At 36.0% G+C, this 16,111-nt stretch overlaps 3 protein-coding genes across 3 annotated transcripts; all 3 read left to right on the top strand.

The window, feature by feature from the left end:
- Nucleotides 1-11,605: 11,605 nt before the first annotated feature.
- Nucleotides 11,606-12,574, top strand: LOC132938282 (uncharacterized). Its single transcript, XM_061005032.1, has one exon. The coding sequence runs from the start codon at nucleotides 11,606-11,608 to the stop codon at nucleotides 12,572-12,574; it is 969 nt and encodes a 322-aa protein (XP_060861015.1).
- Nucleotides 12,575-12,620: 46 nt separating this feature from the next.
- LOC132938271 (uncharacterized) lies at nucleotides 12,621-13,655 on the top strand. The gene has a single exon (XM_061005022.1). The coding sequence runs from the start codon at nucleotides 12,621-12,623 to the stop codon at nucleotides 13,653-13,655; it is 1,035 nt and encodes a 344-aa protein (XP_060861005.1).
- Nucleotides 13,656-14,536: 881 nt separating this feature from the next.
- On the top strand, nucleotides 14,537-15,490 carry LOC132938266 (uncharacterized). Its single transcript, XM_061005008.1, has one exon. It carries the CDS (start codon nucleotides 14,537-14,539, stop codon nucleotides 15,488-15,490), a length of 954 nt encoding a protein of 317 aa, XP_060860991.1.
- The last annotated feature ends 621 nt before the right edge of the window (nucleotides 15,491-16,111 follow it).

Raw genomic sequence — 16,111 nt, 5'->3', positions numbered from 1 at the left:
TAGACAGCTCAAAACAAGTCAAAATATTTTCAAAATTGTATGGTGTATATAAAATGAGAATATAAACATTCAGTCTAATGTGCGTGTAACTATAGTTATTCCTTTTTGTATTACAACAAAATAACAACATGTAAAACTTAGTATAAGAACTAAGTATAGAAATCGGTAAAATAAACATATGATATAAATCTCATGTATCTGTCGTGGGCCGTATGGAAAATTAGATTTTTTGCAAAAAGACTAGGCTCTTTGCAATGGGGTAGCCCGTTTGCGAATTACTTATTATTTTTCCAAACAGCTTGCTGTGTTTAAGGCTCATTGCATACAGACTAACAGCAGTTAGGCCTTTTAAGAATTACAATCATAATAACAATAAATATTATATGGTAATTTATTACTGATTATACTTATTACATAATTTAAATTATATTATTTTAAGGGTTATTGATAATAACACACTTATTAATTTATTACTTGTACAGTTATTGACTATTGAATTACTAGTTTTTCAGAAACAGCATCGGATATTGTAGCTATTGTCCATGGATGTTTAACTGCGTTCGTTTTATTTTTATAATAATTAGTAACTTCATTGTTAAATTTGTTCACTACTGTTACATTTTCCATATTATGCACTCGTAAGTATTAACGCACTCGATGAAATACACTGGGTTTACTAACGTATAGTTGGTACTGTAGTATGTACCTACCTATAGTATGTTGACAAAAATAGGTACAATGAAAATGTATAATCTAATCTACTGATTAGTCATTATCTTGTAGATTCCATCAACTATTAGGTATACGACGTCAAATATAATATTTATTGTTATTATGATTGTAATTCTTAAAAGGCCTAACTGCTGTTAGTCTGTATGCAATGAGCCTTAAACACAGCAGGCTGTTTGGAAAAATAATAAGTAATTCGCAAACGGGCTACCCCATTGCAAAGAGCCTAGTCTTTTTGCAAAAAATCTAATTTTCCATACGGCCTACGACATATATAAATATCTCAAAACGAATCAAAATATTTTGTTATCATGTATAGAAAATTATAAAATAAACATTTAATTAAAATTTCCAGTACCTACGATTAATAGTTTTTGAATAACGACGATTAAGAAAAACGATGTACTAGGATTTGATAATTTAAGGATGAATATACAATGTCTAACTTCAAACACTCCTAAAAATTAATTTGACTTTCCGGTAAACTTTTGGTTTTTGGTTTTAAATGTAAAAAACTTAAGAGGTATCTTGTGTAGAATTTTAAAAGCTTAGATATAAATAAACATATTTAGATTCTGAGTGGAACGATGAATGTATTGACTTTACCATGATGTGTGTTTTTTTTTTATTATTTTTTTTTTTTGTGTCTTTCATCACCTTTTAGGATAGTAAAAGTGCTTATATTTTCTTCAACAGTATATTTTCTGATAGGAAAAAGAATCTAGTTGGTATTTTGAGGGGGTCAAAAGTAAACATTTCCAAGTAATTTTCAATTAAATTTTGGTTTTTGGTGCAACTCTTAAACAAATGACCGTAGATACATGAAAATTTGACTGAATGTTGATATTAGCATTTTCTATACACCATAACATTTTCCAAATATTTTGACTTATTTTGAGCTGTTTACGGACATTTTCAGTTTTCATTTTTTTTAGTTTTTTTTTTCTATATATCAATACAATTTTATTTGTTGGTTAAAAAAGCTTGAAATTTAATAGAAGGTCCCTAGGTTATTGTTTCAAAGGCAGATGAAAAAAAGTAAAAATCCTTAGTCACTGTTTTTATTTAAAAGCATTTAAAGTTCAAATTTTGACAAAATTCATCAAATTTAAAATCTAATAATTATTTTGTAGTTAAAAATGTATAAAATGTTCAACTTTTATAGCTAAGGATTGAAAATTATAAATTACTTTATTCACAATAATATCATCAAATATACTTGGTAATATCGTAGGCTGACTGACTGTTTTCGCAAGAATCGTTTTTCTTATACAATGATATTATATCATTGAATTCAAATTTAACACCATCCATTACAGTGACCCACTTGTAACCTACTGTACAGAAGAGCGACATCCACTTATCCACCTTTTTTAAATTTTTTTTTCTATAAATATCAATAAAATTTTATTTGTTGGTTAAAAATGCTTAAAAATTTAATAGAAGGCTCCTACTATATTGCTACAATAATATTTGAAAAATAATAAAAATCCTTAGTCACCGTTTTTATTTATAAGCATTTAAAGTTCAAATATTGACAAAATACGGAAAAATCACGAAAATTAGCAAATTATTTTGAGTTGAGAATTCATGAAAATTTATCTTTTAAAATCTTAGATTTGAAAATGTAATATAAGATTCCTCATAAGCTTGTCTACTTTTATCAAAAAAATAATGTCTACAAGCAAATCAAATTACATTTTTATGAGCGTTTGAAATTCATATTTTTACAATATTTGATCTTTTTTGTCTTATTCTGTGATTTGATATTCACTCGAGAATTTAACGATTTTCTTATTTTATTGTAATTAAAAAAAAAAAGACTATATACTTGAAAATTTCATTGAATGTTTATATTAGCATTTTCTATACACCATACAATTTTGAAAATAATTTGACTCTTTTTGAGCTGTTTACGGACATTGTCAGTTTTTAATTTTCTTAGTTTTTTTTTTCTATAAATATCAATAAATTTTTATTTGTTGGGTAAAAAACGTGAAAATTGAATGCAAGACTCCTGATATATTGTTACAATAATAGTTGAAAAGTATTAAAAATACATAATTTCAATTTTTTTTATAAGCATTTAAAGTTCAAATTTTGACAAAATTTCTCAAAATTAAAATTCAATAATTATTTTGTAGGTAGTTAAAAATGTATAAAATGTTCAACTTTTATAGCTAAGGATTGAAAATTTAAAACAAAATTCCACGTTAATTGGTAAATATATAAATTACTTTATTCACAATAATATCATCAAATATACTTAGTAATATCATAAGCTGACTGACCATTTTCGCTCAGAATCGTCTTTCTTATACAATGATATATATATCATTGAATTTAAATTTAACACCATCCACTACAGTGACCTACTTATAATCTACTGCAGAGTGACATCCACTTATCCACCTTTTTTTTTGTATTTCTATCTCAAAATAATTTGCAATTTTTGTTATTTCGATGAATTTCGTCAATATTTAAACTTCAGACAATAAAATGGTAATAATAATAGAAAATAATAATAAATATTTAAAGTATCTACGGTTGTTTAGATTTTGTCGTAAATTGGATTTGCGTTAAGATCCCTGTTTTTCCTTAAATTGTTGTTAGTTTTTCTGGGTCCTTTGGAAAACTACTGTGAATTTTCCAATTTGATCCCTCGAAAATACCAACTAGATTCACGTTTCGATAAAAGATACTGAATTAGAAAATCAGATTATCTAGGAAAAAATTGTACAGATAAGAAATCCACACACATCATAGTAATAATCAATACATTCATCGCTCCACTCAGAAACCAAAACATAATATATAGGTATATTGTACAGCCAAAATGTTATTGTTTTATATGAATATCGATATCATTGCCCCCATCAAAACTGTAAGGAATACATAAATTATTATTATTTATTTATTAGTTAAATTATAATGTATATTATATTAAACGAGCGCTTAAAAAAAATATATATTTATTGTACAACCAAAATGTTAATGTCGTTATGACTATGGATGTCTTTGCTCGGATGAAAATCGTTAGGAATAAATAAAGCATTTATTTTTTAATTTAGATAATAACAATTTTAATAGTTTTTTGTAATTATCAAGTACCTACCTAATATACAAAGCCAAAAAATAGTATGGCATAACATATTATAGGTATGTACCTCCATAAATTATAAATTGTAATAATAATAATGTAGCAAATAACTTTATGTATATATTAATAAAAATTATAAGTAGAGACTACTGAATAATAGTATATATTATGTAAGTATCAGTTGTATAGACAGGAATTGTCATAATTGCTGGGGCCGGGGGTATATATATTTTCATTATTTCTAAGAAAATCGCAGGGCAGTACCCCCTCCCCCGCAATAATAGATATCTATTATATATACAAAAAAAGGAGACGGGAGATCAATCCCCCATAACCCTTCTTCTGTGAATACGACCATACACGGGAGTTTAAGGATTTAAATCTCACCCAAAAATGCCGTAAAACAACAATATTTTTCGACACGCAGCTAAAATGTTAAATTTTGAATTTGATTAAATAAATATTATTTTGTATAAACTATTCGACCACACAATACATATTATTTACAATTCTTGTAAGTTGTAGGTACTACAGTTTATATAAAAATTAATGTTTATATACTTATCCTTGCCGTATCCGCCGGTGTTATATGCGATATTTTATGATTTATTTAGCAGTTTTCGTCGCGTTGAGTGTTTGATGGTTTAAATATTTCTTGGAACATAACCTAATATTCGTGTAGATGCTTAGTAGATTGCGTTTATACTGCAGATCGATGGTCAATATATTCTATAAGACGAGTTCTTTAGTTGAAAAAATATATTTAAACGGTTTTTAAGTCGTTAGTTCTGTAACAATCGATTTATACACTCGACAATATAATACGTAAAAAGAAGAATTAACAATTGTTTGTGTTCACAAAAAGTATTTTTATTAGCTTAACAAAAAATATCAGTCACACACAGTTATAAACACTTTATAAATACATCATTTTTAAATACAATATATAGGTAAAAGTAATTTTTAACAAAATTAAATTATTTATTTGAAAAAAAATTGAGAATAGTGGCTATAATTAATATTTTATGCGTACATGAAAACGGGGAAACAAAGAATTTAGAACAAAATAAAAAAATAAAATTTACAAAGTGAAAAATTGGTATCGCGATACCAAAAGTCTACGACCGCCTGTAATTAACTCTCCTTAATTTTCGGCCTGGAGCCTTTCAGCCGCGTCTTTGTCCAATAACCACTTCCACGAAGTCGCACGTTAACGGACCCTGAAAATTTTGAGTTTACGTGGATATGGTGCCGCCGACATCCTTGCTCCTGGCTAATCTCGACCACTCACCCCGCGCCAAAGTCTCCGCCGATTCCGTCGTAACGAGCCGCCATTATCGTTTGTACCTCCGGGCTCCGGCGCGGAATCGTTGCCCGCGCCGCCTGTACATATTATCTACTACCCACCGTGTCATCGTCGTCGTCGTCGTCTGTCGCTTCAAGAAGCCTCAACTGCAGCCGGATAAAATAGCGACGATAACGTTGAAAATTTCGAGAAGTCAATTTTTTTGACCGGTCGGCGATTACGTGCAGTCCCCGGCAGGGTCAAAGCCCGTAGAACATACGCTCCGATTTCTGAACTCGCACAGCTAGGCGACGACTTGCAGGAAGTGGTAAATGAAATTGAGTCGGCTAAGGGTATGGCGTAGCTTTAAACAGTTCTGGAAAGCTGGTTTGTTGGCTGGACCCGTCAGCAGCACGCTCCTAGCCCGGCGACTTGGTTCTCCTCCATCGACTCCGAAGAGGGGGACCGCACTGTACGGGTGTTGCTGCCGGGTCCATCCAGAAAACTAATCAATACTAAGCCATACCTTTACGCCGCCTGCACATATTATCTACTACCCACCGTGTCATCGTCTGTCGCTTCAAGAGGCTTCTATTCAATTTTCAAGCTTTTTTACTCAACAGATAAAATTGTATGGATATTTATAGAAAAAAAAACTAAAAAAAAATGGAAATTGACAATGTCCGTAAACAGCTCAAAATAAGTCAAAATATTTAGTATAGCAGTTGAAAAATATTAAAAATATATATAGGCACAATTTTTTTTATAAGCAATTAAAGTTCAAATTTTGACAACATTTATCAAATTTATAATTTATTAATTATTTTGTAGTTAAAAATGTATAAAATGTTTAACTTTTATGGCTAAGGATTGAAAATTTAAAACAAGGCTCCACGTAAATAGGTTATATATAAATTACTTTATTCACAATAATATCATCAAATATACTTGGTATTATCATAGGCGGACTGACCGTTTTCGCTCAGAATCGTTTTTCTTATACAATGATATTATATCATTGAATTCAAATTTAACACCATCCATTACAGTGACCCACTTGTAACCTACTGTACAGCAGAGCGACATGCACTTATCCACCTTTTTTTTATTGTATTTTAGTTAAGCCAAAAAACGGGTTTTGCGTAAAAATCCTCGTTTTTTCCATAATTTTTGTTTCTTGACACTTGAAAACTCTAGGGAATATTCCATTTAGACCTCTCTAAAGTACCAACTATATTCACTATCTCACCAGAAAAGATCCCAAAGTTGAAAATTGGAGCATTATTTTATTACTTATTGACATAAGTCTGCTTGACATTTTTAGGGGTACGTACTACGTAGTGCCTTATATTTTTTTACCTAGTCTGATACAGCCTAAATGTACATGTAAAATAAATTGCCTAACTATTACTCCTTATCATGCTACGCTCCAGCCCCCTAAATAGTGAAATAGGTACAATATTGATACGCTGTACAGTAGGTATGTGTGGATCAATGTAGAATGGATTGTATTAAACTTGAATTTAGTGATATAATATCATTGTATAAATAAAACGATTCTGTGCGGAAACGGTTTGTCATTCTGGATTTTTATATTGTTATTATTTATTATGGCCTGTAAGTTGAATAAATATTATAATATTTTAATTTTTTATTCGTTGCTATGGTGATATACAAAACGTTAGAAATGAAAATATCAAGATATGTGATAGTAGATATGTTTGTACATGCACTATCACATGTAATGCCCCCAAACTCGAACACCAACATCTTTTGCATTGTAATTGTAGTAGTTACAAGACCGGATTGTAGAGTTGCAGAAATTTTGAATTGTAAAAAGTAAGCAATCGGACATTTCCACTTACCCTTCAATCCAACTAACACAATAACCAGAGCTTATGTGGCTGGAGTCTCCTCCGCTTCATTTTTTTGGTTTACCATTAATTGAACGGCCCAGTTAAAACATCACTAGGTTCAGCCAGTTCAAAAAATATCTAAAAATATGTTCTTAATAAAATAATAGATGATAATAATTAAAGGTAATAATATAATTCAAACTTTAAGTACCATCAACAATATCATTAGTTTGGGTAGGGATTCTTATAGTATTTTTTATAGGCTTCTTACGCAGTACGGTAATATGCAGGAAACGATGGCAATTGTTAAATTGTTCAATCTTAAAAGTGGTCTGCTTGCATCTGGACGTATTTGGTAGTCATTGCTTGTAAAATGAATACTTCAAATTCTCATTAGAGTATGGAAATCTAGAATGGTAATAATAAAAGGTGATAATTAAATGTACAAAAGGTTTTAATTTGGATTGGCAAATTTTGAAATTTGTTTCAAATAGGTAGGTACTTACCGAAAAAAATTTATAGACTGTTCAGACTGTTCAGACCTCTTTTGGCAACCATAGGCAACACACAAACTTACTATATTATGCGACAAAATCACAGGGTAATATTAATGAAAGGATTAAAAAAATGGAAAATTGAAACTTTTACGTAAAAACGAAAATGTCGTATCCATAATTTATTATCTATGGTGGCGTCCTACAACATGGTATCAGCATCGTCGCAGTGACCGCGGTATCGGCATAGATAATATAAGAATGGATAGGACATATGAACTTATCACATGAAACTTTAGTGATATTATTTTTAAGGTTTTATGGGGCAAATATTGATATGATAAGAAATTGATAAATAATAATAAATATTAAATAACATTATTTTATTCTGTAAATTGTAAAAACTTATAACAATAACTAATAACTAATAACAATGCTATTCAATATTCTAATTTCTATTTAAAATAACAGTTGACAGTATTAATATTGTTTAGTATTAGATTGGTGATTAGTGAAATCATAGATGTAATAGGTATACAATTTTTATTCATGTCAAAAATGAACTAGTTTAGTCAACTTACTTCTAAGTTTTAATTGATCATTAGCTTTTTTTACTTCATGAAAAAAACGAATGTTGTAATACATTACACATATATTTTTAATCAGTTGATCAAATGAGTATCCTATGAGTATCAAATTGTTGTGTTTGATCAAATAGCATATGTATGTCATGGTTAACAATATTGAATATTTGTTATACAATACTGATTTAACTTTAACTATAAAAAACTTGATAGATTTTTTTTGATTGATAAACTCAATGGAATACTGCCTAAATACTTTCTCAGACTCTATACATACTGTCTGTAGGCATTTACTAGGTTTCTTCAAACCACCTCTGTCTTTTATTTTTGCCAGCTTACTTTCATGTGTTGTTGTCGTTGAAGTTAAAGAATTTTTGCAAGCATCACAAGCAATTTTCCTTTCTAATTTCATGGCAATAAACCCTGCAATATATATTGTAACATTTTCAGCGTAAGAATTTATACGTTCAACTGAACCAAAATAATCGTGGTCATGACTTTCAATATTATCAATTTGTTCTTCTTCTAAATTATCATTTTTTAACATGCTGGTGACTGGTAGGGTTTTTGTTGTCAAGAATAGTACAGTTTCCATGCATTGAACCAACTATAGTGTTATGTACTAATAATCGTTTATAAGCCGCTTGAAACTGGCGGCATGTCGGGTTATCATTATAGCCTCCTCGGCTACGCACAGCACTAAAAAATGTTTCCAAATGATCCTGACTAAGTTTGTAAGTAATGAGAAATGTTGTATGAGATTTCGATTGTAATATTTAAAATAACACTATTGCACTGTGCAAGCCCATGACCATTCCTTTAAAACCTGTCTTCCTTCTTGATTCTACAATTTTTGAACCGTCCAAAAATTCTAAATTTTCTATATAATTAGTAAATTCATTTGTAAATGTTTTATACTGGTCAAATGTTTTAGTACAAATAGCACTGTTGTAAGGTTTTTTAGAATATAACTTTCTACTGTTCATTATGTCAAATGCATTATTAACCATACTACAAAATTCAGCAGTGGCTTCACATCCTTCAAAATTTGGATCTTCTTTCTTCAAGTAAAGTAAAGTATCACTTACACTTTAACTCAATACCTGGCTAGCTGAACGAACATTCATTTTCTCGTTTTGGTACTTTACATATCTTGAAGTTAATTTTGTCGCTAACTTTAAGCCTTCTTCTTGTTCTTTTTCAAACAACTTTTCTATAAACTTCCATTGTATACATTTTCCATCACCATTTTTCAATATCTTTTTATCACCAAAAGTATTACGAATTAACTTAATCATGTTTGCTTGGTCATGAAAAACAAGAATTTTTTCATATGTATTTGGATTTTGAATATAAGGGGTTTTTGAATTAAGATCAGCTAGATATTTAATATCGACTAGACGAAAGCGACCAAAAAGTGTTAGCCGATATGAAAAAGAAACGGGGAGTGGTAAAGGCTTCACTGACCCGCATGAAAACGTTTGTCAGCAAATTTGATCCCAGGGAGCAAGCTGTATCATTATTAGAATTTCAGCAAGAAGAATTGCCTCTGATCAACCGGAAGTTTGATGATATCCAATCACAAATAGAGTTACTCAGTGTCGATGAAGAAGCGCAGGCTAAAGAGGAGAGATCAAACTTTGAGCAAGACTATTTCTCCATCAGATCTAAAATACAGGAACTAATTAATCTAGAGAAGTCACATAACACTTCAACTCATAACTCTACATTTATGACTGGACATCAGGCTCAACGAACACATTTACCACTAATACCTTTTCCCAGCTTTAACGGCAACATTCAAGATTGGTTTTCGTTCTTTGATATTTTTAAAGCAATGGTTCATAACGAAGATGGCTACACTCCGGCGCAAAAGTTTTTCCAGTTGAGATCGTGCTTACAAGGTACAGCGTTGGATCTAGTGCAGTAAATTCCAAAAAGCGATGTGAATTACGACGTAGTCATTAAACGGCTTATACAACGTTATGACAACAAAAGTCTCGTGATTCAGTCACACATACGTTCGATTCTGGATTGCTCACCTGTCGATGAGTCAGTGCCTAATTCGTTACAAAGGCTTCACTCTACAGTGTGCACACACGTTGCGGCACTAAAGTCATTCAATCGAAAATTGGGATGCTTGGCTGATAACAATAGTTACTGGGCTTTTTGACAGAGGCACAGCCCACAGTTGGCAGCTATATCAAAAAAATACAGATCTTCCAAAATATGCAGACCTCGAAGCATATTTAGCTAATCGATGTGCAGTCTTAGAAACATTAGCATTTAATAACCAATCGATTATTACCGAAAATGGGCAAGGTGGTTCAAACACAAAAAAAGGTTGTGGAGTGACCAATTCAAAAAAGACACTATTCGCTACAGACAGCAGACCTGCTAGACCATGTCCTTGCTGTTCAGGAATGCATCGGATATATATGTGTCAAAAATTCAAAGATCTTTCGATATCAGAACGGTTAGATCTAGTCCGAGATAATCGATTGTGCTTTAACTGATTGGCTCCATTTCACACAGCTGACAATTGTAAGTCAAGTTACTCGTGCAAGAAATTGTAAACCACTGTGTGACGGGGAGTATAAGACCATTCACTCGGGGGTTGTTACACCTTTAGCCATATTTCTCGAGGGTGGCTACTTCACGCCTTTGTGACGCGGTCGCATCCCTCCGACAGGTTAGGTTCAGGGCGCCCTGGCGCCAGGCTGACGGTCCCCCGCCGGCTACTCTCGTACGAGGTAGAACGTTGGGTCTCGCTGATCCGCGTCGGCGAGCGCTGGATTCGACCCAGGCAAATTCCTCCCCTTCTACTAAGGTGCTACTCCCGACAGCCCCCGCGAGGCCATCCACATATGTCGCAAACGCGCGGCCGGCGAGCGCGAGCACGCGAGGTACACGCGCGCGTCGGCCGGACGCACGCCACACAGCTCGACGGGCACTGTTACCGTTCGGGCGTTAGCTAGGTCGGGTTTTCAGTGGGGCTGTCCTCGTCGCCCACGGGATGAGATTGAAGGATCCGTTATCCAGAGTACTCACAACGACTCTTTTCCCACTAGCATCGACACCGGGGCAGTTCTTACGCTGACGCGATGCGACCTTTTTTGAGTGGTACGGTTTTCTTTTGCCGGGTCCGTACCGAATGCTCGGATTTGAGTGCTTGACGGTGGGTGTCCCCCTGCCGGACTTCCACCTTGCACGTGTTCGCACACGAGTTGGTCGGGCCCGTGTGCTCTCAGTCAGGTTCGTGCTAGAGGCACCAGCGCGCTGACGGAGGTCCGCGTCTGCTTCCCTCGTCATGCTCTGGCGCTTCCCGCCCAAGCCCACTGGTTTGTCGCAGGTGGTATGATTCCCCCACTTGGGTAGATGGTTCCCGTGCGGAAAAGGAAGGTGAAAAGAAATGTGCAAGAAATGTCATCGTAAACATAACACGATACTACACTTTGAGAAAAAACAAGAGGAGCATCAATCAGAAGATCAGCCTTCAAATGCTGCCCCCCCTGCCAGAAACGTCAGGCATACAACCGTCTAGAACTAAGAGTATGATGTCTGTTCCGAAACCTACGGAACTTGCACATGTCTTTTTGGCCACAGCAATAGTTTCAATTAGAAACAACTTTGGTGTATATCGGAAATGTCGAGCTGTGTTGGATAGTGGCTCGCAGGTAAATTTTTTTTCGAAGGGATTTGCTAAGCTGCTCCAACTCCCATCAAAGAGGACCATAATGCCGATAGGTGGTATCGGTGCAAGTACAACGCAATCCACCAGCACAATAGACGCTCACATGAAATCCTGCATAAAGAACTTTGGTGTTAACATCAGTTGCTATATATTGCCAGTAATCGTCGAGGAATTGCCTTCAGTAACACCACCCAAGAAAGGATGGCAAATTCCTGAAGGCTACGCATCATTACTAGCTGATCCCTCGTTCTGCCAAGCAGGACCGATCGACCTATTGCTTGGATGTGGCATTTTCTTTGATTTAATGGAAGCGCAGCGCACCCCACTGGCGTCAGGAACGCTTTGTTTACAGGCAAGTAAACTTGGTTGGTTAGTTACAGGAGGAATCCAATCAACCTGTTTACTAAGTATTGGGGAGTCATTAGAAGACAGGTGGGGAGGACAAGAATTTGTAGAGGACAATGACTATGGTCGCCTATCTAAAGCGAACAGAAGATGCACCGAAGAACAAGAAGCAGCTACACATTTCCAAGAAACAATGAAACGTGATGAGGAAGGACGATTTGTGCTGCGACTGCCCATAAAGCACGGAATTAGCAATCTTGGTAAGACCCTTGATATGGCCACAGCAAGATTTATGAGTGTTGAGCGCAGGTTGCAAAGAGACGAGAGCCTTAGAGATGCGTATGTTGCATTCATGAAGGAATATGAAGCCAACGGTCATATGGAGGAAGTAGATAACATTAGTACCCCCAACCACACGGTTTTATTTGCCACACCACCCGGTTCTGAAGGAGTCCAGTTTGACTACCAAGTTGAGAGTCGTATTTGATGCCTCGGCAAAAAGTTCGACGGGAGTATCATTGAACGACATACTCATGCGTGGACCGACCGTCCAAGAAGAACTATTTTCCATTCTGGCACGATTTCGAAAGCACCAATATGTCATCACCTCTGATGTAGAGAAAATGTTCAGGCAGATATCCGTGGATCCCGAAGATCAGGATCTTCAGTGTATTTTGTGGCGTGAAAAACCAAGTGACAGTCTGCGAACATTCAAACTAACCACTGTAACTTATGGGACCACCTCAGCGTCATTCATGGCGACGCAATGTCTCGTGTCCCTCGCTGAGATAGAGAAAAACAGATACCCCGAAGCTGCATCTGCCATCCGTCGTGACTTCTACATGGATGATCTCATGACGGGAGCAGAAACGATAGCAGGATGTATTCAACTACAAACACAGATTAACAACATTCTAAGCTCAGCCAGATTGCCACTCAGAAAGTGGTGTTCCAACTCAGATGAGATCCTCGCTGATGTGGTCAAGGAGCAAAGGCAGCCTTTGTTTGTGATCCGTGCGGAGGCAGAAGATGTCGTCAAGTCGCTTGGATTATGCTGGAAGCCAGTCCAAGATGAGTTCATATTCCAACTAGCGTCCATACCCAAAAGAGCTAAAGTTACAAAGAGGATGTTGCTGTCTGATCTTAATAAAATATTTGATCCACTTGGCTTTTTGACTCCTGTGCTTATCACGGGAAAAATATTTCTGCAGCGGCTTTGGCAGATTAAGGTTGAATGGGATAGTCCTTTACCCATAGAGATACAGACAAAATGGGAATTATTCCATCAGCAACTCGAAGAACTAGGGTCATTGTCGATTGCTAGAAAATGCAAGCCCTGTGTAAGTGAGCAAATTGAACTACATGGATTTTGTGATGCCTCACAAGAAGCATATGGAGCGTGCATATACGTGAGAACGAAGGGCATAGACGAGGATGGACAAGTTTATAGCAGATTGCTGTGTTCAAAGTCACGAGTAGCACCACTTAAAGGGTCGACGATTCCAAGACTTGAGTTATGTGGAGCCCTAGTTCTAGCTCAGCTTGCTATTAAGGTGGCGTCGGCGTGAGATGTTGACGTTAAGTGCTTCCACCTTTGGACCGATTCTACTGTGGTGTTAGGATGGCTCAATAGCCACGTCACCAGACTAAAAACGTTTGTAGCAAACCGCGTCGAGCAAATATTAGAGATAACTGATCCGAAGTAATGGAGGTATGTCAAGACTGAAGAGAATCCTGCTGATTTAGTCTTAATAGGAGTTAAACCACACGAGCTAGATGTTTGCAGCAAGTGGTGGAATGGGCCAGTGTGGTTGTCCCAGGCAAGGGACAAATGGAACGTTGTTGATACTCCCACACAAGACATTTTGGAACTCCCAGAACAGCGTCCTAACCAGCTAACGTTACTGGCAGTAAACCCGCTAAAGGATATTACGACCAAATACTCCACGTGGAGTCGTCTTCTACGTGCAGTTGCATGGATTCTGCGATTCGTTAAGTACGTCATATCCAAACGTAAAGCACAACAAACGAGTTACTTATCAGTTCGAGATCTCAGAGATGCTGAAAATTTCTTAATACGAAGAGCGCAAGCAGAAGACTTTGGAGAGGAGATCAAAGCATTAAACGATCAGAAGGAGATACCACACAGCAGTAAGTTACAGGCTTTAAACCCAGTAATAAGAAACGAGTTATTAGTAGTATGTGGTCGTTTAACCAATGCCGACATTTCAGAAGAGCAAAAAAGGCCAATTGTGCTACCCGCAGATCATACAATTACACAACTTATTTTCAAGGATCGACATCGGAATCTGCTACATGTTGGCCCGCAAGCACTCTTAGCTGATATAAGGCGCCGTTACTGGCCTCTGCGGGGTGAATGATTGCAAGATCCATTGTAAAACAATGTGTAACATGTATTCGAGCTAAGCCATCATTTCAATATCCCTTAATGGCGCCATTGCCCAAGGATAGAGTTATCTGTAGTCGACCATTCACAACTACTGGGGTAGACTTCGCAGGGCCGTTAACCATTCGTAGTGGGATTCGAGGACGTCCGGGTAAAAAGGCATGGGTGGCTATGTTCATCTGCTTCGCAACCAAGGCAATTCATATTGAAGTGGTAGAGGAATTAACTAAAAATGCCTTCATAGCTGCGCTTAGGAGGTTTAGTGCAAGGAGAGGTAAACCTGCCACCATTTGGAGTGATAATGGTACGGACTTTGTTGGAGCGCAAAGGGAGCTAACAGCATATACGAAGAACATTAAAGCGGAACTAGCCAATGAAGGGATCAGCTGGCGTTTTAACCCACCAGCTAGTCCACATTTTGGAGGATTGTGGGAAGCTTCGGTAAAAAGTGCTAAACATCATTTGAATAGGGTTATGAAGCAGGCATGTTTAACGTTAAGTGAGCTTCAGACCTTACTGTGCCAAATAGAAGCCTGTCTCAACTCGCGTCCGTTAACGCCATTAAGTAGTGATCCGAACGATCTTGAACCTCTGACACCGGCCCACTTCCTCATAGGGGGACCCATAACTCTACCCCCTGAGCCAGATGTGCCGGAAGATAATATGGTTGGGTTACGTAGATGGAAGTTGGTACAAGGGATATTACAAACATTTTGGAACAGATGGCGGAATGAGTATCTTCCCCAACTTCAAATTAGAGGAAAGTGGAGAACCAGAAGAGAAGCATTAAAGGTTACCGATATAGTGATTGTAAAAGAAGATAATTTGGCTCCCACCAAGTGGAAAATAGCACGTGTAACAAACCTACACCCAGGCAAGGACGGTCATGTAAGAGTCGTTACCATACGTACATCAAGCGGTACAGAGATGAGGCGTCCAGTAGTTAAATTATGTCATCTGCCAGTACTCGAAGGAGAGCAAACAGTTGGAAATTAATTTTCCAACGGGGGGAGGATGTCGCCGCCGCGACAATAGCAATGTACCCACCGACCGACCACACACAGTTATTATTAAGATTATTAATTATTATATAATATTATGTAGATTAGACCACAACCAGGTACTGTCCAGCAAGGGCCAGGCGCGGTGCGGCAATCAGTTCGTTCGCTCGTCGCAAACAGTCGACACGTAGCTACCTTTTTTATAGGCGCGAATCGCCGTAAAAATTGTATTGTGATAATAAATTGTAAGGCGCTAATCGCCATCGATTTTTATACTGTACCTAGTTGTCGTGGCGCAAATCGCCAGCGTTATTATTATTGTTTTTGTTCGGGCGCGAATCGCCGGCGCTATTATTATTGTATTTAATTATTGTTACGACGCATTGTGTGTGCCGTCATCATTATTATAATATTATTATTGTATTTAATTATTGTTACGACGCATTGTGTGTGCCGTCATCATTATTATAATTATTATTAAAAACCATAGGATAGCTGGCCAGCTGATCACCGTCATATTGTAAGTTTTTCTTATATATATACCTTTATTAATATCTTTTTGTATTATCGGTTTGGTACAACCAGCGCCGTTTATAATTATAATTTATACATTTGT

The sequence above is a fragment of the Metopolophium dirhodum genome, chromosome 1 (genome assembly GCF_019925205.1).
Source record: "Metopolophium dirhodum isolate CAU chromosome 1, ASM1992520v1, whole genome shotgun sequence".
Classification (NCBI taxonomy): Eukaryota; Metazoa; Arthropoda; class Insecta; order Hemiptera; family Aphididae; genus Metopolophium; species Metopolophium dirhodum.
This window is presented reverse-complemented; position numbering and strand designations above follow the sequence as displayed.